Source organism: Leptosomus discolor, chromosome 3 (assembly GCF_034619465.1).
Source record: "Leptosomus discolor isolate bLepDis1 chromosome 3, bLepDis1.hap2, whole genome shotgun sequence".
In the NCBI taxonomy this organism is placed as follows: Eukaryota; Metazoa; Chordata; class Aves; order Leptosomiformes; family Leptosomidae; genus Leptosomus; species Leptosomus discolor.
In genome coordinates this window covers 13,309,419-13,333,956 of record NC_141393.1, presented here as the reverse complement: position 1 = coordinate 13,333,956, position 24,538 = coordinate 13,309,419, and the positions used below count along the sequence as shown (strand labels likewise).

The 24,538-nt window shown below is 40.0% G+C and overlaps 1 protein-coding gene across 1 annotated transcript in view; it reads left to right on the top strand.

Moving 5' to 3' along the window:
- DYNC1H1 (dynein cytoplasmic 1 heavy chain 1) overlaps positions 1-24,538 on the top strand; it is a 44,669-nt gene that overhangs the window by 2,188 nt on the left and 17,943 nt on the right. The window contains exons 2-46 of the mRNA XM_086462328.1: positions 715-802; positions 1,391-1,564; positions 1,781-2,036; positions 2,882-3,068; positions 3,245-3,516; positions 3,652-3,879; positions 4,397-5,473; positions 5,763-5,942; positions 6,580-6,729; positions 6,975-7,121; positions 7,268-7,408; positions 7,546-7,722; positions 7,835-7,945; positions 8,028-8,147; positions 8,365-8,604; positions 8,904-9,059; positions 9,430-9,543; positions 10,157-10,267; positions 10,350-10,559; positions 10,969-11,115; positions 11,341-11,507; positions 12,219-12,392; positions 13,104-13,269; positions 13,349-13,537; positions 13,621-13,815; positions 14,523-14,805; positions 15,068-15,168; positions 16,684-16,843; positions 17,140-17,383; positions 17,559-17,742; positions 18,016-18,228; positions 18,398-18,636; positions 18,745-18,901; positions 19,318-19,545; positions 19,801-20,031; positions 20,147-20,287; positions 20,532-20,765; positions 21,377-21,583; positions 21,680-21,801; positions 22,170-22,335; positions 22,556-22,719; positions 23,002-23,131; positions 23,676-23,809; positions 24,074-24,188; positions 24,316-24,477. Coding sequence (XP_086318454.1) covers positions 715-802; positions 1,391-1,564; positions 1,781-2,036; positions 2,882-3,068; positions 3,245-3,516; positions 3,652-3,879; positions 4,397-5,473; positions 5,763-5,942; positions 6,580-6,729; positions 6,975-7,121; positions 7,268-7,408; positions 7,546-7,722; positions 7,835-7,945; positions 8,028-8,147; positions 8,365-8,604; positions 8,904-9,059; positions 9,430-9,543; positions 10,157-10,267; positions 10,350-10,559; positions 10,969-11,115; positions 11,341-11,507; positions 12,219-12,392; positions 13,104-13,269; positions 13,349-13,537; positions 13,621-13,815; positions 14,523-14,805; positions 15,068-15,168; positions 16,684-16,843; positions 17,140-17,383; positions 17,559-17,742; positions 18,016-18,228; positions 18,398-18,636; positions 18,745-18,901; positions 19,318-19,545; positions 19,801-20,031; positions 20,147-20,287; positions 20,532-20,765; positions 21,377-21,583; positions 21,680-21,801; positions 22,170-22,335; positions 22,556-22,719; positions 23,002-23,131; positions 23,676-23,809; positions 24,074-24,188; positions 24,316-24,477 — 8,792 coding nt within the window. The remainder of the gene's footprint in view (positions 1-714; positions 803-1,390; positions 1,565-1,780; positions 2,037-2,881; positions 3,069-3,244; positions 3,517-3,651; positions 3,880-4,396; positions 5,474-5,762; positions 5,943-6,579; positions 6,730-6,974; positions 7,122-7,267; positions 7,409-7,545; positions 7,723-7,834; positions 7,946-8,027; positions 8,148-8,364; positions 8,605-8,903; positions 9,060-9,429; positions 9,544-10,156; positions 10,268-10,349; positions 10,560-10,968; positions 11,116-11,340; positions 11,508-12,218; positions 12,393-13,103; positions 13,270-13,348; positions 13,538-13,620; positions 13,816-14,522; positions 14,806-15,067; positions 15,169-16,683; positions 16,844-17,139; positions 17,384-17,558; positions 17,743-18,015; positions 18,229-18,397; positions 18,637-18,744; positions 18,902-19,317; positions 19,546-19,800; positions 20,032-20,146; positions 20,288-20,531; positions 20,766-21,376; positions 21,584-21,679; positions 21,802-22,169; positions 22,336-22,555; positions 22,720-23,001; positions 23,132-23,675; positions 23,810-24,073; positions 24,189-24,315; positions 24,478-24,538) is intronic.

The following is a 24,538-nucleotide window of genomic DNA, read 5'->3' as shown; positions in this document are numbered from 1 at the left end:
AGGCTTCTGGTGCTCGGGTTCACAAATGTGACACCCTAAGGCTGTATCTCCTGTGAAGGGCCAAATGAAATCCGAGCAGGACAGGAGTCCACTGTAATGTATCCAGTCAGGTTGTGTCCCCCAACAGGGTGTAACCTTCTGCACAGAAATCACCGCATTGCAGCACAGCTGCCTGCATCCCCAGCAATTACGTCATCTGTGATACATCGGCTGTGCTAATGCCTGAGTACTTACCATCGCTTGGGGTTTTGTTTTATTGGGAGGTTTTTTGTCCAGAGACTTAATTTCCAAATCGCTTTCAAAGAAAAAGTCTGTGAAAATACAAAGCAACCTTTAAAGAAAAAAGCGGCAGTTCCATGTTTTCACTGGAGTGTAGTTATCCTGGCAGCATCTCTCCACAAATGCACAGTCTGTGTAGCAGGAGATTTCCATCTCTCAGAATGTGTTATAAATTCGCTTGTTGTAATGTTTTACTGCTTTTTTCCTAGCAACCTAAAAAAGTTAATGGAGTTTTGTTAAAAAAAAAAAAAAAACAAAAAACCAAAAACAAACCCAGTCTGAATCAGAGAGATATTGCAAAGCTAAATTTAACTTAATTTAGTTGGTGTAGAAATTAGAAGTTAGAAAATAGTCTGGTAATAGCAGAAGATGATTGGGAGAGAGTGGCAGATGCCTTAGAAATAAAATAATTCTTACGTGGCATATTTTTTGCAGAGGATGTGGGAGATGAAGGAGAAGAGGAAAAAGAGTTCATTTCGTACAGTATCAGCACTGACATTCATTATGGAATAAAATCAAACAGGTGAGGTGATAAAATAGATCTTGACATTTCTACCTGATGAATACAAAACCTGCACAAGCAGATTTACCTACAAATCTGCCTCCAGTTCACTTTGTGCTTCATGCAGTGTTTTTATTCAGGTGGGGCAATCGCTTTTCAAGGTGGAGGCTCTGATAAAACAAGGGTGTGTCATGGGGTTAAAAGGAATGGATTTAGGATTTACGGCTCCGAGGTTAAAGAAACAAAATCTTACTAATTTGGCATACGTGCAAATGTAACATACACAGCTTGGGTTCAGTAATCTTGGGTTATGTCTGACTCCTGCGTATTTGTCACTGACCTGAATGCCTATTTGACTCTGAATTCATAAGATGTGTGCCAGTTATAAGAACTGCAGAGTCCTTATTGGTAGCTAAGTTTGGCTGATTGGTGAAGTATAACGATGTGTTTATGGGAAGACTTGTGTTCAAGTCTCTTAGAAGAAGGATTACAAAGTATGATAATGCAGATTGGCATTTGACTCCTGTGATTTGCAGTCAGATTAAAGCTATTCTAACTGTCACTTAAGTTTCACATGTTTAGTTGGTGATTCTCTTCTCTGTTCCGCAGCCTGGCATTCATTAAGCGTACACCAGTGATTGATGCTGACAAACCAGTGTCTTCCCAACTGAGAGTGCTCACTCTCAGTGAAGATTCTCCGTATGAAACATTACACTCTTTCATTAGCAATGCTGTTGCACCCTTTTTCAAGTCCTATATCAGAGAATCTGGCAAAGCAGACAGGTAATTTAGTATAAATACTTTTCTTCTCTGCTCATGAATTAAAGTAGGTGTTTAATTAAAAAAAAAAATGTTCGAGATGAGTCACGTGAAATTGTTTAAGTGCACATTTGCTTGTGATGCTGTTGCTGACTATGGGGAAGTAGTTCAGATGGCTTAAATGTGTTGTGTGTGGGGTTTGTTTTGGCTTCTCACATGGAAACATCTGTGCGTTTTCAGAGATGGCGATAAGATGGCTCCTTCAGTTGAGAAAAAGATTGCAGAACTTGAAATGGGCCTCTTGCATCTGCAGCAGAATATTGAAATTCCAGAGATTAGTCTGCCAATTCATGCAACCATTACTAATGTTGCCAAGCAGTGTTATGAACGTGGAGAAAAACCAAAGGTTACAGATTTTGGTGAGAAGGCTGAGGATCCGTTATTCCTCAATCAGCTACAGTCTGGAGTCAACCGCTGGATTAGAGAGATACAAAAGGTAAAAAAAAAAGAACTTCTATGTAGTACTGTGTATCTTCTTCACAGTTTAACTGGTAAAATACTGCTCCATGCAGGATACTCTGAAGATCTGAGACCAGTTTTCTGAGTCACGAGACTAAGTCTAATTGTAGACTAGACCAAGCCTAGTCTAAATTTAGAGTCTAGTCTAAATTGTTCTGCAAGTAGCCGAGAGCATGACTATTCTATCTGTGTTGTAATAGGCTTGAGTAACTGGCAGTAACCCTTTGAATTTTGTAACTGTTTTTCAGAACTTTATAGGAGATCGAGAGAAACAGGTCTTGTTGGTTTGTTTTGTTGTTTTCCCAGGTGCATCCACAACCACTTCAGAACAGTTGCTCCAGTCCTGTCTTGTAATCTCTTCTATTCCTGCCTGTGACTTTTCAAAAGAACTCTGCTGTTCTTCTGCTGTCACTCAGAAATAGCATCTCCGATGCTACTTTGGCTTTTTTTATTGCTCGTGGAACAGTGGTGCCTTTTCTTATGCCAGAGCATAAACATTTGTTTTCTTGCCTGGCTCCTCTGTTATTAACTAGAATACAGAGACTGATCAGGAAGGTGGACAGGAGACCTTTTCAGGCTATGCTGAGGATAGTACATGAAGGTCCTAAAACCGACCTTAGGACCACTGGAATTAAGCTTTGATGCTTACTGTGCTGTGGTTCCTGCACTTCTCACAGAATGAGTGCCAAAACTGTCTGAGGTTGCATTATTAAAGCCTAGTAGATGTTATGTGTTTCAGTTATATTTACTAATAGAGCAGGTTTTTACAGTTGAAGCATATAAATTAAATGCTTTTTCTCCTTCCCTTCTCTTTCTTTTAAGGTTACCAAATTAGATCGAGATCCTGCATCAGGCACTGCATTACAGGAGATAAGCTTCTGGTTAAATTTGGAACGGGCTCTGTATCGCATTCAGGAAAAACGTGAAAGTCCAGAAGTTCTTCTGACTCTGGATATTCTAAAACATGGCAAACGTTTTCATGCAACTGTCAGCTTTGATACAGACACAGGTAAAATGTTTGTTCAATAATATTTTTCACAAATGTCCTGCAGAACTTAAGCTGTTATGAAACTTGAACATTATGGTACGAAGAACAATGCTGTTTGGAGTGACCTTGGTCTAGTTAAAGCTTTGATTTGATTAATGAAATGAAAAGTTATATTCAAAATCTTCTGTTACATTTAGGTCTGAAACAGGCTCTGGAAACTGTGAATGACTATAATCCACTGATGAAAGACTTTCCACTGAATGACTTGCTGTCTGCTACTGAGCTGGACAAAATAAGGCAGGCCCTTGTTGCAATATTTACCCATTTGAGAAAAATCAGAAACACGAAATACCCAATCCAAAGGGCATTGCGTTTAGTAGAGGCTATTTCAAGAGATCTGAGCTCTCAGCTACTTAAAGTGTTGGGAACCAGAAAACTGATGCATGTTGCCTATGAAGAATTTGAAAAGGTATGTTCGTGGTTTTGTGGTAATGGTGCCTGTATTTTTGTGTTGTGGCACTGGTGGCTGTATTTTTGCATTGAATAGTGACTTTCAGGAAACATTTCATTTGGGAGCTAAAGTTCCTATTCTAAAACTCTTCAGGTAATGGTTGCGTGCTTTGAAGTGTTCCAAACCTGGGATGATGAATATGAGAAGCTACAGGTTCTGCTGAGAGATATTGTGAAAAGAAAAAGGGAAGAGAACCTGAAGATGGTGTGGCGTATCAATCCTGCTCATAGGAAACTCCAAGGTCGTCTTGATCAAATGAGGAAATTCAGGCGTCAGCATGAGCAGCTGAGAGCAGTTATTGTGAGAGTCTTGCGACCTCAGGTAATATTCTTGGTCGTTATCAGACATAAAATCTGTGCAGCTTCTTCAAGAGTGTTCAACTTCAAGCATGTTCACTGTTGCTTTAAAAAGTTACCAACACAAAACTAATGTAACACTCCATTTCACTGTCTTCTTCCAAAAACAGTCTGGTTTTGAACCCTTGCTAATAGGCTTAGCTTTAATTCTGACATATGTCATGTACTACGTGATAATGCTTATGTTAATAGAAACAGCAAGTACAGACAAAACATAGAGGAGATTAGTAAGTGTGTAAATACTTGAGCTTGGCTGAACTGCAGTGGAAAATGAGATTATGCTGCGTGGTAGTGGAAATTTGCAAAGTCACAGTGTTGCCCTATTCCTAGTGGAACTTAAATCTGAAACATGACTGAAAGTTTCTTAAGGATTTGGTACTAATTTGTAGGGGTTTTTGCAATGCTTGTTAGAACTGACTGTGTTTAGCTATTTGTAGGTAAATTTTGAAGCATCAGCTCACTAAACTGTGATTCTAATGCAGGTGACTGCTGTTGCCCAGCAAAATCAAGGAGAGGTACCTGAACCACAGGATATGAAAGTCGCAGAAGTCCTTTTTGATGCTGCAGATGCTAATGCAATTGAAGAAGTCAATCTTGCTTATGAAAACGTTAAGGAAGTAGATGGATTAGATGTTTCCAAAGAAGGTACAGAAGCCTGGGAGGCAGCAATGAAACGGTATGATGAAAGAATTGACAGAGTTGAAACAAGAATAACTGCCCGTTTGAGAGACCAGCTTGGTACAGCAAAGAATGCCAATGAAATGTTCAGAATCTTCTCTCGGTTTAACGCCTTGTTTGTCAGACCTCACATTCGCGGTGCCATTCGTGAATATCAAACACAATTGATCCAGCGCGTAAAAGATGATATTGAGTCTCTTCATGACAAATTTAAAGTACAGTACCCACAGAGTCAAGCTTGTAAAATGAGTCATGTTCGTGATTTGCCTCCTGTGTCTGGGTCTATCATTTGGGCAAAACAGATTGACAGACAGCTCACCGCTTACATGAAACGTGTTGAGGATGTCCTTGGCAAAGGCTGGGAGAACCATGTAGAAGGTCAGAAGCTGAAGCAGGATGGAGATAGCTTTCGCATGAAGCTCAACACTCAGGAGATCTTTGACGACTGGGCAAGAAAAGTTCAGCAGCGCAATCTTGGTGTGTCTGGTCGTATTTTCACCATTGAAAGCACTCGTGTTAGAGGTCGAAGTGGAAATGTTCTGAAACTGAAAGTCAACTTCCTCCCAGAAATAATTACACTTTCAAAAGAAGTCCGAAACCTGAAGTGGCTTGGTTTCCGTGTTCCTCTAGCAATTGTCAACAAAGCTCACCAAGCAAACCAGCTCTATCCATTTGCTATTTCTCTCATTGAAAGTGTCCGTACATATGAACGAACATGTGAGAAAGTAGAAGAGCGTAATACTATCTCGCTTCTGGTTGCTGGCTTGAAGAAGGAGGTGCAGGCTTTGATTGCAGAAGGAATTGCACTCGTGTGGGAATCATACAAACTTGATCCATATGTACAGCGCTTAGCCGAGACTGTCTTCAGTTTCCAGGAAAAGGTTTGTTTTATTTTTCAAATGCCACAAAATTTTTCCATTTATACTTCAGTAACATGTGGTTAACCAAAAGTGGAATTCAGTAGCTGATGACCAGTTCTGTAGCTCTTTGGTTAAGTAGCTGATTGAGTTGGCGCAAATTGGCCAGCTGAATGGATCTTCTAGTACTAGTAAAATTGATAAGGCTTACTAAGTCCAGATAGAGAGAATTGACTGACAGTTACTGCATAATTATTGTTGCCTCTGTCTAACCTGTCAAACTAAACATCCCATTTTCCCTAAACCTTTTTAGGTGGATGATCTGCTCATTATTGAAGAGAAAATAGATCTGGAAGTAAGATCATTGGAAACATGCATGTACGATCACAAGACTTTCTCTGAAATCTTGAACAGAGTTCAGAAAGCTGTGGATGACTTAAATCTTCATTCATATTCAAACTTGCCAATCTGGGTCAATAAGTTGGATATGGAGGTAGGTTTGAGATCAAGGAGTAGTATCTATTTAGAGGAAATGTTTTAATCAGGTGCAAAATCTTATTTGATTGTACTCTTCATAGTCACCCAGGGAAAATTCTGTCTCCCCATTCTCTGAAAATTTCAGTGCATTTTCTGTATGCAGAAGGTGCAAGACCTTTTTGGTTTTAGCTGTTGACTTTTCAGATCAATTAATTCAAGGGACTTCTGTCCTTTGAAGAGAAAAGTGTGATACAGCTTGACTGCCTAGAAGGTGGTGGGGAGCGAGTAGGTAAAGGCTGGTGAAAATTTGCTCTGCCAGTAGCAAAGGCTTGTGGCCTTCATGTTGTTTGGTTCTGCATGTTAAGTTTCAGGTTATTGGACACTAGTCCAAATTCAAAGCACTTTAAAATTGTTTAATTCCATTAAAGTCAATGAGGACAGGAGAAGCTTGGAATCAGTACTTGGTGAAAATTACCAAAACTCTTAAACCTCTTGGAAAAGGTACACTTAGTACCTTTACTTCCTGACTTAATAAGGGAACACTTGGTTTTTTGAGGTGCCACAGTGTGCCTGGTGTCAGAACATATCGATAGTGGGGATCGTTATTCAGTGAATATGCAGCTTTTTCCTCCAATGTGGCTTGTTTTCTTTAGATCGAAAGAATCCTGGGTGTTCGTTTGCAAGCTGGACTGAGGGCCTGGACCCAAGTTCTTCTTGGACAAGCAGATGACAAAGCAGAAGTTGACATGGATACAGATGCTCCCCAAGTGAGCCATAAGCCTGGTGGCGAACCCAAGATCAAAGTAAGTTTTGTTGTAGGATTTTTTTGTTTTTTCCTTACTGTCAGTTACTTAATGTGAGAATTATATCTGAGGCTCATATGGGAGATAAATACTTCTTCTGCATCTGATTTTGGAGGAATACTTGCCTCCTCCCATTTAAGTGCAAGTTGATTTTTCAAAAGTGTTCTAGTTCTTGAAGTCCAAGATTCTGGTCTATGGGTAATAGTATCTGCTAGTAAAACTGAGTGTGTTTACTGTTTCTGCAGAACATTGTACATGAACTAAGAATAACCAACCAGGTGATATACTTGAATCCACCAATTGAAGAGTGCAGATACAAACTTTATCAAGAAATGTTTTCCTGGAAGATGGTAATCTTGTCGCTACCAAGAATTCAAAGTCAGAGGTATCAGGTAAGTGTAATGGAGTGGTATCTAAGTTTGGGCAATTATTTTTACTTTGCAATTAATTGTGCTTGGTATCTTAGCATGTTGCTCTACAACTGAATCTCAGTGCCCTTGGAATTAATATATATCACATGTACAATCGTGGTTCTTAGGTTGGAGTGCATTATGAGCTGTCTGAGGAAGAGAAATTCTATCGTAATGCATTGACAAGAATGCCTGATGGCCCTGCGGCTCTGGAGGAGTCATACTCTGCTGTCATGGGAATTGTGACTGAAGTGGAGCAGTATGTCAAGGTAGGAGGCTGACACCATGTAATGCTACAGCTAAAACGAACATGGACTTTTCTCTGTTTCCCTAGGGGTTGGGGACACATGTCTTTTGGAATATATTGGAGAAGTTCTGAACATTGTTTGTGAAATACCTCCATTAGGTTTGGCTGCAGTACCAGTGTCTGTGGGATATGCAGGCTGAAAACATATATAACCGTCTTGGAGAAGACCTGAATAAGTGGCAAGCCCTTCTGGTTCAGATAAGAAAGGCAAGAGGAACATTTGACAATGCAGAAACTAGAAAGGAATTTGGACCTGTTGTCATAGACTATGGCAAGGTAAGAAAATGTAATTATCGTTTGTGATAAATTCTTTAAACTTCAGAATGGGTGTATAGCAGAATGCAGCAAGGCCCACAAATTACTATTACGTAACTTTATTCAATTGTAGGTACAATCAAAGGTGAACTTGAAGTATGACTCCTGGCACAAGGAGGTGCTCAGCAAATTTGGCCAGATGCTTGGTCAGAATATGACAGAGTTTCATTCACAAATCTCTAAGGTAAGACAAGTCCAAATTCCAGTTTTTCACTTTCAGATCAAGTGTTCTAGACTTCTAAAACACTGATTTGTGCCCCAAACAGTCCCGTCAAGAACTGGAGCAGCATTCAGTGGACACTGCCAGCACATCAGATGCAGTGACGTTCATCACATATGTGCAGTCCTTGAAACGTAAAATCAAGCAGTTTGAAAAGCAAGTTGAGGTATGTTGTCTTGCTAATGATTCTTACTTCTGGAAATGTCAGGCTTAGCTCTTAAAATGCAGCTTCATGATATTCAGGTTCTCTTGAAAACAGACTCGAACTTCATATCCTGAGGAATCCTGTGAGCTCTATAGTGAGCGCTTAAAATATGATGAGTATTTAGCCTGGCAACTTAAGTTAGTTTTGTCCTTTTAACTGACAACACTGTTTCTTGTAGCTTTATCGCAACGGTCAGCGCTTGCTTGAGAAACAAAGGTTCCAGTTTCCATCCTCTTGGCTGTACATTGACAATATTGAAGGAGAATGGGGTGCCTTTAATGATATCATGCGTAGAAAGGATTCTGCCATTCAACAACAAGTAGCAAATTTGCAGATGAAGATAGTGCAAGAGGATCGTGCAGTGGAGAGCCGAACAACTGACTTGCTAACAGACTGGGAGAAAACAAAGCCCGTAACAGTAAGTAGCAATGATTAATACAAGGGGCATGTCAGAGGCATGCATGTGGGAGGCATTCAAAAGCAAGCTGCTTTTTTTGCCCCCTTTTTTTTTTCCTAAAACGATATTTAGTAAAGCCAAAAATGGCATGTGAAAGTGGGATGAGATGTATTCTGGATTACTATGTAGCCTTATTGTCAGCAAACTGGAAAGGGGAAAATAATGAGACAAACTAATATTTAGTGTTCAGTCCTTGCTTTTAATTTGGCTTCAGCTTGATTATAGGAGTTTTGGATTAATATATCCCATGCAAACTTTAGGGAAACCTGCGTCCAGAAGAGGCTCTTCAAGCTCTTACTATTTACGAAGGAAAATTCGGTAGGCTGAAGGATGATCGTGAGAAGTGTGCAAAGGCCAAGGAAGCTCTGGAACTAACAGATACAGGACTACTCAGTGGCAGTGAAGAGCGCGTCCAGGTACAACCCGCTCATACAACTTCTTGTTGGTTTCAGATAAAAATGTTTCAGTTCCATCTCTCTCTCCCTTAAGAGAATGACTTGTAGCCTGCAATGTACTAGTGTCAAGACGCAGTCTCCACACTCGATCAGTTCTAGCCTTAAGGGATTGTCTGTGATCTCTTCCTTGACGTGTCTTCGTCTTGTGAAGCTATTTTGTAACCTGAGATGGGAAATCTCATCTGGGTCACTTGCTATTGCAGTTCTGTTGAATTAGCAAGCTATCTGAAGGTTTTTGACATGTTAAAAGTATTCTGTTTAACTCCCCTATACAAATGACTTTGAAGAAATTAGGAATAACTGCTGATGTTTGATACATTCTTTACTATAGGTAGCCCTTGAGGAGTTGCAGGATCTCAAAGGCGTCTGGTCTGAACTCTCTAAGGTCTGGGAACAGATTGATCAAATGAAAGAACAACCGTGGGTTTCAGTACAGCCTCGTAAGGTACTTCACTTCTGTATACATAAACAATGTAGCTACTGCAAGTATATGCAAATTAGGAATTAGACCTCTTGAAACAGACATACTCAGTTGTCTCATTCCAGATAGTTTTCAGTGTTTAGGTACCTTTTTCAGTATCTTGTGAGCAAGTTTCTTCTCATGCTAAGCTAAAAAAAATACACAGGGTTTGTCACAACTTAAGTAATTTTGCAGGGGATTTATGCAGTTCCAGTAGTTTTGAAATTGAGTTTTGACTCCCATGTACAGATTAAAAGCTGTGCTGTTATTAAATAGGGTGTTGGACCTCATTAAGGAAACTTCATTGTGTAGTTGGATGAACAGCATCAGTTTTAGTTCAGTGCTCAGGAGGTAGCGAGCAGTAGGAACACTGAGCCATAAACTGCCTGTGACGATTAATGAGACCAATAAAATGACATTCCCAGCTATAGAGTAACCATATCTTATGCCAATACATGTAACACTAAAAGAGCTGTACTGTCAATAATGTCTCATTAGCAAGAGGTTTCTGTAAAAATGTACAGATAACTTTAAACATGTACAACTATATGCACAGCACTTGCAGAGAAAGATTTCATTGCTTTTATATTACTGACAGCTTCGACAAAACTTAGATGGTCTGCTGAACCAACTGAAAAACTTCCCTGCCCGCTTGCGACAGTATGCTTCCTATGAGTACGTTCAGAGACTTCTGAAGGGCTACATGAAGGTACGTTACACTCATTTCTAAAATGCATCTCTATATTATAGTTCGAGTTCAAAAGTGTAACTGGCTTTCTTGTCTTCTGTAGATAAACATGCTAGTTATTGAACTGAAATCCGAGGCACTTAAAGATCGTCACTGGAAACAGCTGATGAAAAGGCTTCACGTTAACTGGGTTGTCTCAGAATTGACCCTGGGTCAGATCTGGGATGTTGATTTACAGAGAAATGAAGCAATCGTCAAAGATGTACTGCTTGTGGCTCAGGGAGAGATGGCTTTGGAAGAGTTCTTGAAACAGGCTAGTATCAGCTCTTGTATGTCTACTCGTAATAGCAAATCAAAGGCTCGCTGTTGGGTAGCCGACACCAGTGTAGTAAACTTGTCAATCTAAGCTGTTGATACAAGTGCTGAGACTCCATGGAGCACTGTTTTGGGCGCACAGCTTAAAGCTGTGTAAGCTTTCTCTGATGAAACTTGCATTATTTGGGAAAAGCAGTCCTTGGTAATGACTGCAAAGACCCCACCTTGTTTAAGTTTTACCTAACTGCATCATACTCACAGTAGTTTTATTCTTGAGCCCTAAACCCAGAATCCTTGGGTAAAAAAAAAAAAAAAGAAAAATCTGATTACTGTAATACAATTCTACTTTATAACTGTGTTGGAGCAGAAATGGTTGATGTCATATCTTAAACGTTTATTTTCTTCAGATAAGAGAAGTGTGGAACACTTACGAACTGGACTTGGTCAATTACCAGAACAAATGTCGTTTGATTCGTGGATGGGATGACCTTTTCAACAAAGTAAAAGAGCACATTAACAGCGTGTCCGCAATGAAGCTGTCGCCATACTACAAGGTAGAATGGAAGGCAAAGCTAAAGAATCTTCATTTAATTCTGCCTTCCCCTCTTGTTTAGTTTATATATTTGTCAGTAGGGACTATATTTACTGTTTAAGTTGACAGACAATTAACTGCAAATGCTCACTTTGTAACTCACAAACAACTGTTTCCACTAATAATTATTAGCAGTCAAACTCCTGACACTATTAAAATGAATATTAATACAGCGTTTAAACTTCAGGTGTTTGAGGAAGATGCCCTTAGCTGGGAAGATAAGCTGAACCGTATCATGGCACTCTTTGATGTGTGGATAGATGTCCAACGGCGATGGGTCTACCTGGAGGGTATCTTCACTGGTAGCGCAGACATCAAGCACTTGCTGCCGGTGGAGACCCAGCGGTTCCAGAGGTAAATTTTTAATTGCTTTTTTCGTTTCTTGCCTGCCTTGGGACACCATGTGGACAGGCCTGCAACTTCATGACTTCAGTGTATCACTGTCTAAGTTGAAATACTACCTGTATTCTTACCTGGTCCAGCTGGATTACAGCCCTGCTGTAGATGTAAGTTATCAAGCAAACAAATATGGCAAGAGGTGCATGTAGACAACTATGACGGAAAAAGGTTTATTATAAACAGGCTTATGTACAATTTTTAAAGATGATTTGGATTCAGGTGTTTTTTCTTGCTAGTTCCAGTCAGCTGCCTCAAGGATTTTTCTGGCATTGTGGCTGCAACAAGCAGGCTGATTTCTGTTGCTGCAGCCTTTGGTTTCACCCTTCAGGTGTCATTTTCTTTCTGTGCTTTAAGTTGTTCTGGTCATCCTTATTCATTTCACACACTTCCAGTCAGATCGAAGAACCAGATTTATGCATCTCTTCAGGCAATGAAGACAAGTAGGCCTTCAGCAGTGGAACTGATAGATTGAACACTGCAAAGAAGTTAGGTTTTGTTGTGGACTTGAGGTAGATGAAGAGCTACTTTGGGAATTTAGCCTTGTGTTCCCTAGGGCTGCCGCAACAATTAGAGAGGCAGTGGTCATTTAGAGACAAATAACGTTGGTGTTCTGCAGGCATGTGATTACTGGGTTTGCACTAATGTACTGTGTTATTTTACTTGCAGCATCAGCACTGAATTTTTGGCACTCATGAAAAAGGTGTCCAAATCTCCGCTTGTGATGGATGTCCTTAACATTCAAGGTGTGCAGAGGTCATTAGAGAGACTGGCAGACTTGCTTGGCAAGATACAGAAGGCACTGGGAGAATACTTGGAAAGGGAGAGGTCGTCTTTCCCTCGGTAAGAAGTTGACTCTTGAAGTAAAGTGATTTGATGGTTCTGTGCAGGAATTGGTGTACTGTTCTGTTAAGCCTCTGCCAATTTTTGTGTATTGCGTCAATGTAAGGTGTTATGACCATTTAAATCTGTGTTGTCTAAATACAGAATTCAGTTATAGCTACCTCTCAGGAAGTGTGACTAAAACTTCCCTGATTTTCTCATCTGTGGCTGGTTGTAGGATTCAGATATTGCTTAAGAAACTGTTGCAGCTGATTTCTGTAAACTTGCAGGTTCTATTTTGAACTGCTGCATTCTGGCATTTGATTGAAGGACAGTGTCTAAACTGTCACAATCCAGTATTTAAGTCATTGGTTCTGACTTACCTGTGGTCCTCAACTAGTTTGTCACTTAGCATGAGAGTGGTACTGAGTGGGAGTTCTCCCTGCCCTAATAGTCTTAATTCAGTCCCAAGGTCTGCTGTGGGTATTTCAGGGATGGATAGGTAAAGAAAGCAACCTGCAGTATGGAGCATGTATACACTTTTGTAAGGTACAGGCCATGGAAACTGGGACTTAATCTTAGAACTGAAGTATAACTTCTAGCAAATTTATGGTTTGTGCATTGGGGAAATGCGTGTCAGTTACTCCTGTATAGTGGCCATCTATGAAGCATAAATAAATTAAAAGTGATAGCTGGAGTTATGATATAGATCTAATTTTATGTAATTATTAGGTTTTACTTTGTTGGTGATGAAGACTTGCTTGAAATCATTGGAAACAGCAAAAATGTTGCTAAGCTGCAGAAACACTTCAAGAAGATGTTTGCTGGTGTTTCTAGCATTATTCTCAATGAAGATAATTCTGTGGTTCTTGGGATATCCTCACGTGAAGGAGAGGAGGTATAGCTGCAGTGTTTCTGTTTTAAATAAAATTCTGAAAATAAGTGAACGTGGGCTAATATAAACCAAATTCTTCCAGGTGCTGTTCAAAACGCCTGTCTCCATCACAGAACATCCAAAGATCAATGAGTGGCTCACTCTTGTTGAAAAGGAAATGAGAGTGACCCTTGCTAAATTGCTTGCAGAATCTGTTACTGAAGTAGAAATCTTTGGAAAAGCAACTTCAATTGATCCAGCAGTCTACATCTCTTGGATTGACAAATACCAGGTATCAATATGGAACACTTAAGCATACTGCAGCTTGATTACTTCAGTGAGGAAAACTGTCTGATGAGGATTTTTGTTACACAGGCTCAACTTGTTGTCCTGTCAGCCCAGATTGCGTGGTCTGAGAATGTCGAGTCAGCCCTCAATGGTATGGGTGGAGTTGGAGACAACAGTCCTCTCCACTCTGTGCTAGCTAATGTGGAGGTCACACTTAATGTCCTGGCAGACTCTGTGCTGATGGAGCAGCCACCTCTTCGCAGAAGGAAACTAGAGCACTTGGTAAGTAAAAACCTCCTTACCTCTTCTGGGTTTGGAGGTGAGGATTTTTTAAATTTTAATGAAAAGATTGATTAGTCTAAGACTTATTTTTTTTCTAGGAAAAAGTTTCATGCAATTTAAGCAAAGGCATCAAGCCCTGATCCTGTAGGTGGTGTTTCTCACTCTAGTGAGCTTAATGCATAATAGCATATTATAGACTAGCTCACTGAATTGATCTTCAAACTAGCTCTTCCAAATGTGGAAGTTACTAATTTCTTCATTCAATCATAAAATACCTCATTCAGCTGCTTATTACTGTAATTATTATTGTAATTATTATATGCTTTTATTTGTAGATAAGGGGGGGCGGGGAGTTAAAATTATCCTGGGTTATTTCTGCAGATTTTGAGAGGGGGATGTCTCGTCTGTTTTAGGAGTACTTGTCTTCATAGTTTCTGGCAAGTAAAATACCTAGTTCAGTAGTGTAATGGACTAACAGACTAACTGGACCAGAGTGCTTCGCTGAAAGCTAGGAAGGTCCTTAACAGGAGCAGTCAAAGTTGTTAGTTTTGTCTTTGTAGAAACAGATTTTAAGGCAGAGTCTGTTGGTAGGTTGTGATTTCTAAGTGATGGCAATTTACTATGCTAATCTGAGAAGCTGTAGGATTCCTGGGTTTATTAGCAACAGCTTGTATTGCTGTGGTCTAAGGAGTTACTTCATCCTCCAGATCACTGAGTTGGTGCACCAGAGAGATGTTACAAGATCACTGATCAAAAGCAAGATCGACAACTCCAAATCCTTTGAGTGGCTCAGCCAAATGCGGTTCTACTTCGATCCAAAACAGACGGATGTGTTGCAACAACTCTCCATTCAGATGGCAAATGCCAAATTCAACTATGGTTTTGAGTACCTTGGTGTTCAGGATAAGCTGGTACAGACTCCTCTTACTGACCGCTGTTACCTGACAATGACACAAGCCCTGGAGGCAAGACTTGGAGGTTCACCATTTGGTAAGTTTGTGCTGAAGTACAATGAAAACTTGAGACAAGTATATGAATTCTTGCCCTCTCTAATACATAGCTTTAATGTAAACCTGCAGAACACTTGTAACTAGGATATTGAAGTCTTTTGGGGGAAGTTGTAACTGTTTTAGGTTTCACTGAACCCTGTTGTCAGAGATCATCAGAATCAGCGTGCTGACAGATTACATGAGTAGGCGGTGGTACCTCAGATAATAAACACTAAAACACATCTGTCCCACTTCAAAACCAGGTCCTGCTGGTACTGGTAAAACAGAATCTGTTAAGGCTCTTGGACATCAGCTTGGCCGCTTTGTCTTGGTTTTCAACTGTGATGAAACATTTGACTTCCAGGTAAGCTGTTTGATTAAAAAAAAACGTAGTCTTTGTTAACAAGCAATAAGAATCTCTTCAGAGCTCTGAAACAGCCAGCTGTGTTTATTTTCAAGACTATTATCTAGAAATCTTAACTGACTTATAGATATGTGGGTGATATAGATGCTCTGAAACAAAAAAATGCCTGAAGCAAAAATGGGGCACAGTGTTGCTGGGGGAGGGGTTCCGTTTTTTTTCGAACAGGTAGTTCTATAGTAGTAAATGGAGGGAAAGGAAGAGGGAAGTGCAGGGCAGGGGCTTAAGACTGGATTTAGGAAAGTGACTTTAAACTGTTTAGTTTGCATTGATAGTACTGCTTTAATGAAGAAAAGATGAGACTGTGAGACTGCCAAAGTAGCTGTACTATTACCAAATTGTCCGTTGTGACATAACTGGAGTTTTCCTCAGCATGTGAAAGATTCTTCAAAACTAAGAAAGCTTGCCTGGATATTTCAAAATTAATGTCATCTTCAAACTGAGAGCAAACATCTCAAAATAAAAACCTTGGTGAGGTGTATATCTAAAAACCAACATAAAACATGGAGAAGGAATCGCGATACTTCATGGATGCCCATCTGGTTTCTTTCTTCTGTACAGCTGTATATCAGTCAGGCTAGGGGTCCATTTAGTCAGCTTTTGGCCTGTTGGGGTGACAGTAAGAAAATACCTGGGGAGTAATAACATCACAGATAGTGCATGGTACTCCTTCCATGCTCCCAGTCCCCTTCCTACCTCTTGACAGTTACGAGGATTAGGAGGTCCCCAAGCTGAAGTGGGACTAGAACTCTATTCATGCTCCAGTGAACCTTTCTGCAGGTACTCGTTTCTCCCCTTAAATCCCCATGCACACTTGCTTCTATAGTATTCTCTACCAAAGAGTTCCATTGCATTACTATGCACTTCATGAAGGAGCATCTTTTTTTTGGTGTTTTGTTTTTGTTTTTTTTTTTTACCGATTCCTTAGTTCTTGCAGTGGAAAAGGCAGTGAACAGTTGATTCCTGTTCATCCTAAACCAGTGGCTTTTAGACCTCCATCATATTCCCTCATGTTGCCTTTTGTATAATCTTACCTTAAAGGTTGTTCTCTAGGTGGAAGCCTTATCATACTGTGGACATCCAGTTTGCTCTTCTGAAATGTTTTGTAATTCCAGTGTCCTTCTTGCAATAAAGGACTAGAACTGTGCCTGGTATTAATGGTATCAGCAAACAAAACATCATGCAGTAGACTTACCTTGACTGTTTTGTGAATAACTGCAGTAGAGTATGTAGCGATAGGAAGCTATGATCAGCTTCTGTGATTCTATGAAACAGTGATCATCTGAAAGTCAGAACCCTTTTGTAGCTCTTAGAGTACTGCAGAGATGGTAACCTACACATAAATACAGCTCCTTCCTGCCTTGCATGTATTGTGTACAATGCTCTTCTCTGCTCTCTTTGCCTATGCTTTTCAAGAATGATCATGCAACTTCAATGAATTTTCCTCTCTACGTGCAGGCAATGGGACGCATCTTTGTGGGACTTTGCCAAGTGGGTGCATGGGGCTGCTTTGACGAGTTCAACAGACTGGAGGAGCGTATGCTCTCTGCCGTTTCACAGCAGGTTCAGTGCATTCAGGAAGCCTTACGAGAGCACTCCAACCCCAACTATGACAAGAGTACGTAATCGTTTGTTCCTAGTAGCATTGTACAGCATCTCTAACATCCTTCGTGCTGTTCTGTTGCTCAGTTGTATTTCTCCCAAACAATGTAAGGATGAAGCCACTTTCTGTCAAAATTAAAAAACTTGAAGTATCTTTCAGCTGGTAGAAATTTGTATTTGAGAATTTCGGTTGCAGTACTAGAGGACCTGCTGTCCGTTACTGTAGGAAACTAAAATAGAATAAAGGGTGACTTCTGTTCTCAGGGTGATTGCTCACTGACTGAGGTGTAACTGAATGTGCTCTCTTTTCAGCTGCAACACCTATTACTTGTGAGCTGCTGAACAAACAAGTCAAAGTGAGCCCTGACATGGCTATCTTTATCACCATGAATCCTGGCTATGCAGGCAGGTCAAATCTGCCTGACAATTTGAAGAAGTTGTTCCGTAGCTTGGCAATGACAAAACCAGACCGACAGTTGATTGCCCAGGTCATGTTGTACTCCCAAGGTTTCCGTACAGCTGAAGTGCTCGCCAATAAGATAGTACCATTCTTCAAGTGAGTAATAAGTTTGGCTCCGATCAGTAAAGTAGAGCTTATTGTTCAAAGCTATAATGTTCTTTGCAACTCCCTAAGCACATTGTGCAGCAGTCATTTCAAGTAAACGATTTACTGAGTGTTGTGTTTGTCCCTATTGAGAATCAAATTGTGTTTTCTCTCTTTTGCTTCTTAGGCTTTGCGATGAACAGCTGTCCTCCCAAAGTCACTATGATTTTGGCTTGAGAGCACTGAAGAGTGTGCTGGTTAGTGCAGGTAACGTGAAGAGGGAGAGGATCCAGAAGATAAAGCGGGAGAAAGAAGAGCGTGGTGAAGTTGTTGATGAGGGAGAAATTGCTGAGAACTTACCAGAACAAGAGGTAATGTATGTGTGAACTCCTGGATGGTTGGCGTAATGTTAGTTACGAAAGGTGGTGATTTGGTAGCTTAGAAGCTCCAAGTTAAACATGTCTTAGGAGTCCCTGAATCATAGTGAAAGGCTTGTTCTTACGAGGTAGTGCATCCATAACACATGTTGCTGCACAGTTCCTCAGCAATTAATAACAAAAGCATAGTGAAGAGGCATAAGAAACTACAGTTGTATAAAGCAAACTTAACAAAAAATGATAACCAAAATGTCACTCTCTCTGCAGATCCTGATCCAAAGTGTATGTGAAACTATGGTGCCAAAACTGGTTGCAGAAGACATTCCATTGCTGTTCAGTCTCCTTTCTGATGTATTCCCTGGAGTACAGTATCATCGCGGGGAGATGACAGCCTTGCGAGAGGAGCTTAAGAAAGTGTGTCAGGAAATGTACCTTACCTATGGTGATGGAGAAGAAGTTGGTGGCATGTGGGTTGAAAAGGTAGAATATAAAACTGAAAATGTGGAATTGAAGTTTATGTGTAAGACTAAACTTCCTCTTTTATTATGAAAAATTGAAAGCTTTTTCATTTTTCTTGTCTTAAGCAAGCAATACATAGATTGATTACTGAAGTTCAGACTTAATTGGTGTATCATTTCTTCTGTCACAGGTTCTTCAGCTGTATCAGATTACGCAGATAAATCATGGATTGATGATGGTTGGTCCCTCCGGAAGTGGAAAGAGCATGGCTTGGAGAGTGCTTCTGAAAGCCCTTGAGCGGCTGGAGGGTGTGGAAGGTGTTGCTCATATTATAGATCCAAAAGCAATCAGCAAAGATCATCTGTATGGTACTTTGGATCCAAACACCAGAGAATGGACAGATGGCCTGTTTACACACGTCCTGAGAAAGTGAGTCTTTAATAGCACAAATGCAAAAAATTGCCAGTGGATTTGTGCCCTGGATAATCTGGCCTGAGTGTTTGTTCTCTACTGCAATAAATATTTCCTTTAATGTAGAATCATAGACAACGTGAGAGGTGAACTACAAAAACGTCAGTGGATTATCTTTGATGGTGATGTAGACCCTGAATGGGTTGAGAACTTGAACTCTGTTTTGGATGACAACAAACTACTGACTCTGCCAAATGGAGAACGTCTCAGCCTTCCACCAAATGTAATGTTACTTTTTTTCCATGATGTTTATGTACTGTCTGTAAAGTCGTTGTTTTTATCTTAATCGGTACTATTGCTGTACCTGTTTCTCATCACAAGCAGAGTAATGTTGATCTCAGGTAGTGGTTTGCTGGAGTTAGGAGCTTTTGTGGAAACAGACATTTCATGTTATACTTAGTCTGACCCTATAAGACAAACTTTGTGGATTATATAAAAGTCTCAGATAACAGTCAATAGTGATAAACTTACCATAGGATAGTTTAATGCTGCTGTTGGTTATTCAGAGGCTGAATACAAAATAACTTATTTCAAAAGGTCTCTGTTTTGGGGGGAGAAAGTATTTTGTTTTGTTTTGCCTTTGGTTGGCTGGTTAGTTGTTTTTACTTCAAACTCTTGTTTTAAATTCTTACTTTTTAGGTGCGTATCATGTTTGAGGTACAGGATCTGAAATATGCCACTTTGGCTACTGTGTCAAGGTGTGGCATGGTCTGGTTCAGTGAGGATGTTCTCAGTACAGATATGATATTCAATAACTTCCTGGCCAGACTAAGAAGCATTCCTCTAGATGAAGGTGAGGAGGAGGCTCAGCGAAGGCGAAAGGGCAAAGAAGATGAAGGAGAAGAAGCAGCATCCCCAATGTTGCAGGTATAACTTAGATTACATTATGGGATAATGTAAGAGTGCTTGTATCACAACTAGTACAGTGTACTTAGAATTTATGACAGCCTATCATAGAAAAGTCAACTTCCTCTTTAAATATTTTTTCTTTTTTCTTTTTTCTTTTTTTTTTAAAGAATATTAAAATAGGAAGCATTTCAAACCTTACACAAAATTATTTCCTACTGCCTGGTAGTCAAATGAGAAGCAAGTGTTTTGAGAAGTGTTTTTCTCCCCTAACAGATTCAGAGAGATGCTGCAACGATAATGCAGCCATATTTCACATCTAATGGCCTCGTAACTAAAGCACTTGAACATGCCTTCAAGTTGGAGCATATTATGGATCTCACCCGCTTACGTTGTCTTGGTTCCCTGTTCTCCATGTTGCATCAAGCTTGCCGCAACGTAGCCCAGTACAACGCCAACCATCCAGACTTTCCAATGCAGATAGATCAACTAGAGCGTTACATCCAGGTAGATGAATTATGCTGCTTTTGACGTGTCAGTAGAGGAGCTAGATTTGTTTTATTGCTCATTAAGTTTGTTTCATTACTCTAAAACCAATAGCTGCTTTTGCTGCTTCTTACAGAGGTACCTGGTCTATGCAATACTCTGGTCTCTTTCTGGAGACAGTCGTTTGAAAATGAGAGCAGAGCTGGGAGAATACATTAGAAGGATCACCACTGTGCCACTGCCAACTGCACCCAACATACCTATAATTGACTATGAGGTAAACCTTTCTCGTGCTAGAAGTGTGTTTTTAGAAGCTTGCTTTAGATTTGGAGATAAAACTGGAAAACAAAATGCTAGACAGTCTTAAACTTTACAGTTTTACAGTTTGGCAAATAAACTGCCTGTTTAAATAAACACATCAAGTTTGATGCCACAAACTATTCTGCAGTTTAAAAAAAAAATTAACTAAGGTTTAGCTATATTCCTGTTCTAAATTGTCCGATATGTTTTTGTGCTCCTAGGTGTCCATTACAGGTGAATGGGTGCCATGGCAATCCAAGGTTCCACAAATTGAAGTTGAAACACACAAAGTTGCAGCTCCTGATGTTGTAGTACCAACCCTAGATACAGTTCGCCATGAAGCGTTGCTGTATACTTGGCTGGCAGAACACAAGCCTCTAGTACTGTGTGGCCCACCAGGCTCTGGAAAGACCATGACCCTCTTCAGTGCTCTCAGAGCTCTGCCTGACATGGAGGTAGACAAGAGTGTGTGTCTGTCTGTGTGTGTGCGCACACGCATGCGTGCACATGGGCATGCGTGCACATGGGCATGTGTGAATTGCGGAGTAGTAAGAAGTCTCTGATCTCCTTAAAGGTTAAAGCAGTCTTGATTTAGCATGGAAATTATTTGCTAGCCAGAACCCAGTGATACTTCCACCTCAATCAGTCATGCATATACATGGCAAAAAAAATAAAAATTATGTTGAGCAGAATCTGAACTTATGTCTGGAGATCCACAACCTAAAAACTGCTTCCTTCACTTGCCACTTGAACAATACAGGAGCATCCCTCCATCCTAGTATTTAAAAACCTGTGGTAATGGTAAAGAATAGCTCTCGTCCTCAAGTGTGTTTAGGTGGAGTAACAGTTATATGAAGCTGGGATGTTTAAAGTACAAGGTTGGGCAGGACACGTTTCTGCATGGTAAATGGAGAACCTGCAGTGGTAAGCAAACAGTATACAGTCAGAATACAGGTGGTAATCTGAAATATGGATGGTTTATGTACTTCCACTGTTGAAAGCCAAACGTACCTCTTTTCTTGACTTTGGTGTATTTTAACTACTTCTTTTCACAATTCTTTTCAAGGTGGTTGGACTCAACTTTTCTAGTGCTACAACTCCAGAACTGCTCTTGAAAACTTTTGATCACTACTGTGAGTACAGGCGTACACCTAATGGAGTGGTGCTGGCTCCTGTGCAGTTAGGAAAGTGGCTGGTGCTGTTCTGTGATGAAATCAACCTGCCAGATATGGATAAGTACGGCACACAGAGAGTCATATCCTTCATTCGACAGGTTTGTTTTTCTTTGTAATCAACTATATCATAGCAGTTATTTGCAGGGAAATACAATGTTCCACTGATTTTATTTTACTTTAATTTTTTCTTCCAGATGGTGGAACATGGAGGATTCTATCGTACATCAGACCAGACATGGGTGAAACTGGAGAGAATTCAGTTTGTCGGTGCATGTAATCCACCTACTGATCCTGGAAGAAAACCTCTCTCACATAGGTAATGTCTCTAGTGAACTCTATGTAGCAACAGAATAGGGGTCAAAATTGAAGCATTGTCTATGTAATCTGTTCTTAATACACTTGTTTAATACCAGCTGTGCTGAATTTGTGTTCCTTGCTTTTGAACCAACTGCTAGTTGATTCTTATCCTGGCAACCAGCCAGTAGACTCACTGTTACGCTTTTGAATAACCTATCTGAAATTCTGTGGATACTTCGGAATGCTTTTTAGTGCAAGTCACTAAGGAGCAATCAAACCAATTGCAGTTACTAATAATTTTGAATCAAGCAGTTATTTAATTTTGGCAAAAGAAAATAGTACAGACTAATTTGACTTTCTGGACTGTGTAATATGCTAATCTTTCAGATTTTTACGTCATGTTCCTGTGGTTTATGTGGACTATCCTGGACCAGCTTCGCTTACTCAGATATATGGAACATTCAATCGTGCAATGCTAAGGCTGATCCCGTCACTTCGCACATATGCAGAACCTCTCACTGCTGCTATGGTAGAATTCTATACAATGTCTCAGGTAACTTGTTAAATACAGCCTCAGACTCTTCTGATTGGAAGTCTTCCTTTCCTGCCGAATCATTTAACATGCATTGTTTACCTTTCATGTGGATAATATGTATACAGTAATTCAACTAACTGAGTTCTGGCTAACAAAGTCATATCTTACAGTGCCAAGACCTGTGAAAAAATATGGTGGAACTTTAGGATGAAGTAACTAATTAAGTTTAAATTTTTAGGAGAGATTCACTCAAGACACACAGCCACACTACATTTATTCACCTCGTGAAATGACCCGATGGGTGAGAGGGATATTCGAAGCATTAAGACCATTGGAAACCTTACCAGTTGAAGGCCTTATCAGGATATGGGCCCATGAAGCCTTACGTCTCTTCCAAGACAGGTAAAATAAACATGAGATGGGGAGGCAATTAAAAAAAATAAAAATCAAAATTAATTTTCCCTACCCCTTGCCTGCTTTCATTAGAGGACCGAAGTGAGGTATGCTTTATGTTAAATATCTGGAGTACAAACTAGAGTATTTCCCTTCACTCTAACTTGACACTCATCGGAGCAGTTATCTGTGCAAAGCAGAAACATAGTTTAGTCATAGCACTGCCATGTGATATGATTATGTCCTTCCATTACAGAGGATTTGTAGTCAATGACTTGTTTCTTTATCCAGACTTGTAGAAGATGAGGAGAGACGCTGGACTGACGAGAACATTGATATGGTTGCTCTGAAACACTTCCCCAATATTGACAAAGAAAAAGCTATGAGCAGACCTATCTTATACAGCAACTGGCTGTCAAAGGTAAGTAAAAATTTTTTTACAAAATTAAAAAAAACACATAATTGGGGAGCAACTGAGTGATGCTACTCTTGTGACTATATTAACATGATAATTGGTGCCCATCATTTTGTTAAACTGATGTCCGAGAAGGTCTTACTATGATTATCTTAAGTAAACTCTGTCACAAAGTTAACAGCAGTTACGCCAGAGATGCTATTGTAATATCTACCACAGTAGGTAAAGGCAGTATTAAATAATACTTCTCAAGAACAGTATAACACTCTGTTATAACAAGTTGCTGACAGTGTCTTTGGTGACTGGCAGCACAGACTCAACCTGTGGTAGCTTCAGTAGAAACAACATTTAAACCCCCTGCCTGTGTCTGTGGCACTCTAGGCCGTGGACGTGTTCCTGTGCAAGTTAAATGAGTACAGTATGCTTGAGCTATTGTAGGGGATTGCTACTTTGAGTATTCTGTTAGTTCTGCTTCATCTACTCATACATTGATCCCTAAGTGAAATTCTCTTACTCATAAATTCCATACTGTATTGGCTGGTTCTTTTAGGATTATATTCCAGTGGATCAAGAAGAGTTAAGAGACTATGTGAAAGCTAGGCTTAAAGTCTTTTATGAAGAGGAACTTGATGTACCACTTGTTCTGTTCAACGAAGTCTTGGATCATGTGTTAAGAATTGACAGGTAAGTTGAGACTTCAGTTGCTGCTTGCATAGATAGTATTTAGAGATGTTTTCTAAAACAGGGTAACCTGAGTACAGAGTAAGTAAGAATGGAGCATGGTCCCGCTACTGTCCGTAGGCAATATACTGCTGGCCTCCAGATAGCAAGATCCCATCTGAAAAAGCATATAGATCTGGTGCTAAGTTGAAGGAAGGTACTAAGAAGGAAAAGCTTCAGGAAGTGGTAACATTTAACAAACATGCTTGGTTACGTTCTTTTTTTCAGAATCTTCCGTCAGCCACAGGGCCACTTGCTGCTTATAGGAGTCAGTGGAGCAGGGAAAACAACCCTCTCAAGATTTGTTGCCTGGATGAATGGTTTGAGTGTCTACCAAATTAAGGTTGGCATGCTAGTTTAACTTAAAAAGCCCTATTAGTCAAAACTCACACTTCTTAAATATTGACCCCTAAAAAAATCCCGTTAAAAGCCAAACCAAAATGTTAATAACTAATGTTAAATCTTACTAGGTTCACAGAAAATATACAGGTGAAGATTTTGATGAAGACCTTAGGACAGTATTGAGACGTTCTGGCTGTAAAAATGAAAAAATAGCTTTTATAATGGATGAGTCAAATGTATTGGATTCTGGATTCCTGGAAAGGATGAACACTCTCCTAGCCAATGGAGAGGTAAGAAGATTTTAACTAAATACTTTAAGCACCTCTTTACGACTACAAGCTACAATAAACC